This window comes from Carlito syrichta, unplaced genomic scaffold, assembly GCF_000164805.1.
Source record: "Carlito syrichta isolate Samal-C Ts95f unplaced genomic scaffold, Tarsius_syrichta-2.0.1 Scaffold109651, whole genome shotgun sequence".
NCBI classification, from domain to species: Eukaryota; Metazoa; Chordata; class Mammalia; order Primates; family Tarsiidae; genus Carlito; species Carlito syrichta.
The window spans coordinates 11,063-13,513 of record NW_007053747.1 but is presented as its reverse complement, the minus strand read 5'-3'; the positions used below and the strand labels follow the sequence as shown (position 1 = coordinate 13,513).

Genomic DNA, 2,451 nt, shown 5'->3' with positions numbered 1-2,451 from the left:
CTCCTTTCCTAGTCTGTGAGATGGGGAGGAATTGGGTTTGTAGTGACCCCCGTGGTCCCTCTGTGGACATGACTTCCTCCGCATTCTCTTGGCTCCTCTTGTCAGTTCTCCTCACTCGTAAGTAGTCCCAGACATTCCTTCGGGGGGGCCACTCTCAGGTGTCACATTTTTTCCTGGCGTCAAGGGACAGGGAGGTGCCCCGACACTCACAGAACCGGGATAAAGCAGGGGAGAAGAGGAAGGATGCGACAAGACTGGGTGGACTTCCTGTGACCCCCGGAGCCCCCATCCCTGCTTGTCCTCGGTAAAGCCAGCCGGGGCAATGACCCCAGGGACGGCGGTGAGGAGCCCAGCTGCCTGCGTTGTGTCAAGGGCAGGGGACTTGGGTCAGGGCTAAGGGGGCCGGCCCTGGCTCCCTGGGGCCCGAGGAGCCCTCCAGCTCACGAGGCAGGACGAAGGCCTGGGTCTTCCTGATGACGCTGTACTCTGGTTCTTCCTCCTGGGTCCTCTGGACAGATATCCTGTTAGAACCCTGACTCTGGGAGTCAAACACCACCGAGGCATAGTGAAGTTCTTCTCTGGGAGCAGCCTGCAGAGAGAGAGATTAAGGCTCAGGGAGAGGCTAGAGGAGGATGGACCCCCCAGCTCAGGGTGGAGGAGGGAGGATACCGAAGGGGCCTTGGAGAGGTTTCACCATGGAGGTTCCAGCCTCCCCACTGTCCTGGCCTCTTTCTCTCCCAAGGACTGGCTCCGTGACCCTGTCCACCCACCCACTCCACTCCACCTGGGCAAGCCCCAGCACCGAGTCCAGGGCATCAGAGACAGGAGGATCCTGGAACCCTCAGGGCTGACCCAGCCGGGTCCATTCTACAGGAAAGAGACGGAGGCCTGCGAGGCTTAGAGTTGGCCGGGCTGCCCCGAGTGCCTCGGTGTATCTCCTGATGAAACGTTCTGGCAATGAAGCAGTCGTGAGTTCCTTTCTGAGGATGCAACAGCATCTGCAGAGGACGCTGGCCCTCTAGGTAGAGCCGGGCCCGCACAGGGACCCTGCGTTGGCCCTGCAGGTCTGATGAACTCACTGTACCGTGGGCACGAGTCCTGACTTATACCTTGTACCAAAGGCTGAGGCAGAAGAGTAAGACCATGCCCCCAATCCGCTTTAAAACCATGAGTCACCAAGTTAGATCAACAAGGTTGTTGATGGACCCAGGCCATGCGGCTGGGCAGACATGAGCACGTGCCATGTGAGGAGCAGTTAGGCCATCACAGGGGCCCTCAGACGCTTGGTCAGGAGCCATCAGAGTACAGTCAGACTGTGCCAGCTGCTCAAAGGCCCTGGGGGTCAACCAGGACCATGGACCCCCAGACCACCCTCATCCTCTTACGGGCAGCTGGTGGGAGGCCGAGGAGGAATCTAGTGACCGGGGTCTCCCTGTTGCCCTGCATCAGTGGGAACAGCCACCCCAGGGGTATGGTGTCTGTTTGTAAATATCCCAAGGAGCTGGGCCACTGTTCCAGACCTCACAGTGACGGTGTCCCCTGCCACCCTGAGGCCAGCCCTCTGTGGCGTCACAGGTTCAACCAGCTCACAGGTCTGGGCCAGCCTTGGAGGCCTCCCGGGGCAGCTCCTTGTCTGATCCTTAAACCTCTCCCCATCTTCTTCCCCCACCAAGTGGTCCCTGCTGCTTGAACTCCTCTACTGGCGGGAGGGTCACAACCTAGGGAGGCAGCCCATTCCATCATTCTATCCTGAGGGGGCTTTGCCCAAGGGTTGGCAGGTTACTGACGAAAACCTGAAAAGCAGAGTCGATACCAAAGAGATGTCGAGACCAGAATGTTGAGAAGTCACAGGCTTCACCCTGGGGTGATATACAGTCGGTACTTAATACATGCAGTACTTTACTGTCAGAGCCATATTCATGGACAACCCCCAGAAGCCTTCCACCCCCCAACTCCCGGCCACAGCATGCCAGGCCCTCCCCTCCCTCCCTTCCCTGCCTGCAGGTCCTGCACTCACCACAGTGTCAGATTCCAGCTCTGCCCGCCTGGGTGACTCTTTCCGTGGGGGGCACGCCAGCAGCTCGACGTTCTCATAGCAGCGCTCGCTCCGCTCGGTGACCTGGAGTGGGCAGCAGGTCTAGGCAGGTGTCCCCGGAGTCCTGCAGCCTCTGTCCCTGCTCTTCCGCACGCACCCCCACCCATGCTCGGGGAGGGGGGACCCCCAGTCCTTTTCCTTCCTGCCTCCAGCCCCCCTCCGGGTGTCTGAACGCCCCCCAGATCAGTCTGGCAGGGAGGCTACTTCTTCGTTCCACTTCCCCTGGAGGAGGGAACAGCGGGACAGAACTCGGGACAACGCCCGGTGACCAGCTCTCCCAGACCTTGTTCCTCCCGCTCTGGGACAGAACACACTCCATCCATCCATCCTTGACCCCCAGCACCTCCACTGGCTGG

At 60.1% G+C, this 2,451-nt stretch overlaps 1 protein-coding gene across 1 annotated transcript in view; it reads right to left on the bottom strand.

The window, feature by feature from the left end:
• Nucleotides 1–367: 367 nt before the first annotated feature.
• CD300A (CD300a molecule) overlaps nt 368–2,451 on the bottom strand; it is an 11,315-nt gene continuing 9,231 nt past the window's right edge. The window contains exon 5 of the mRNA XM_021717521.1: nt 368–589. Within this exon, the coding sequence (XP_021573196.1) occupies nt 368–589 (222 nt within the window). The remainder of the gene's footprint in view (nt 590–2,451) is intronic.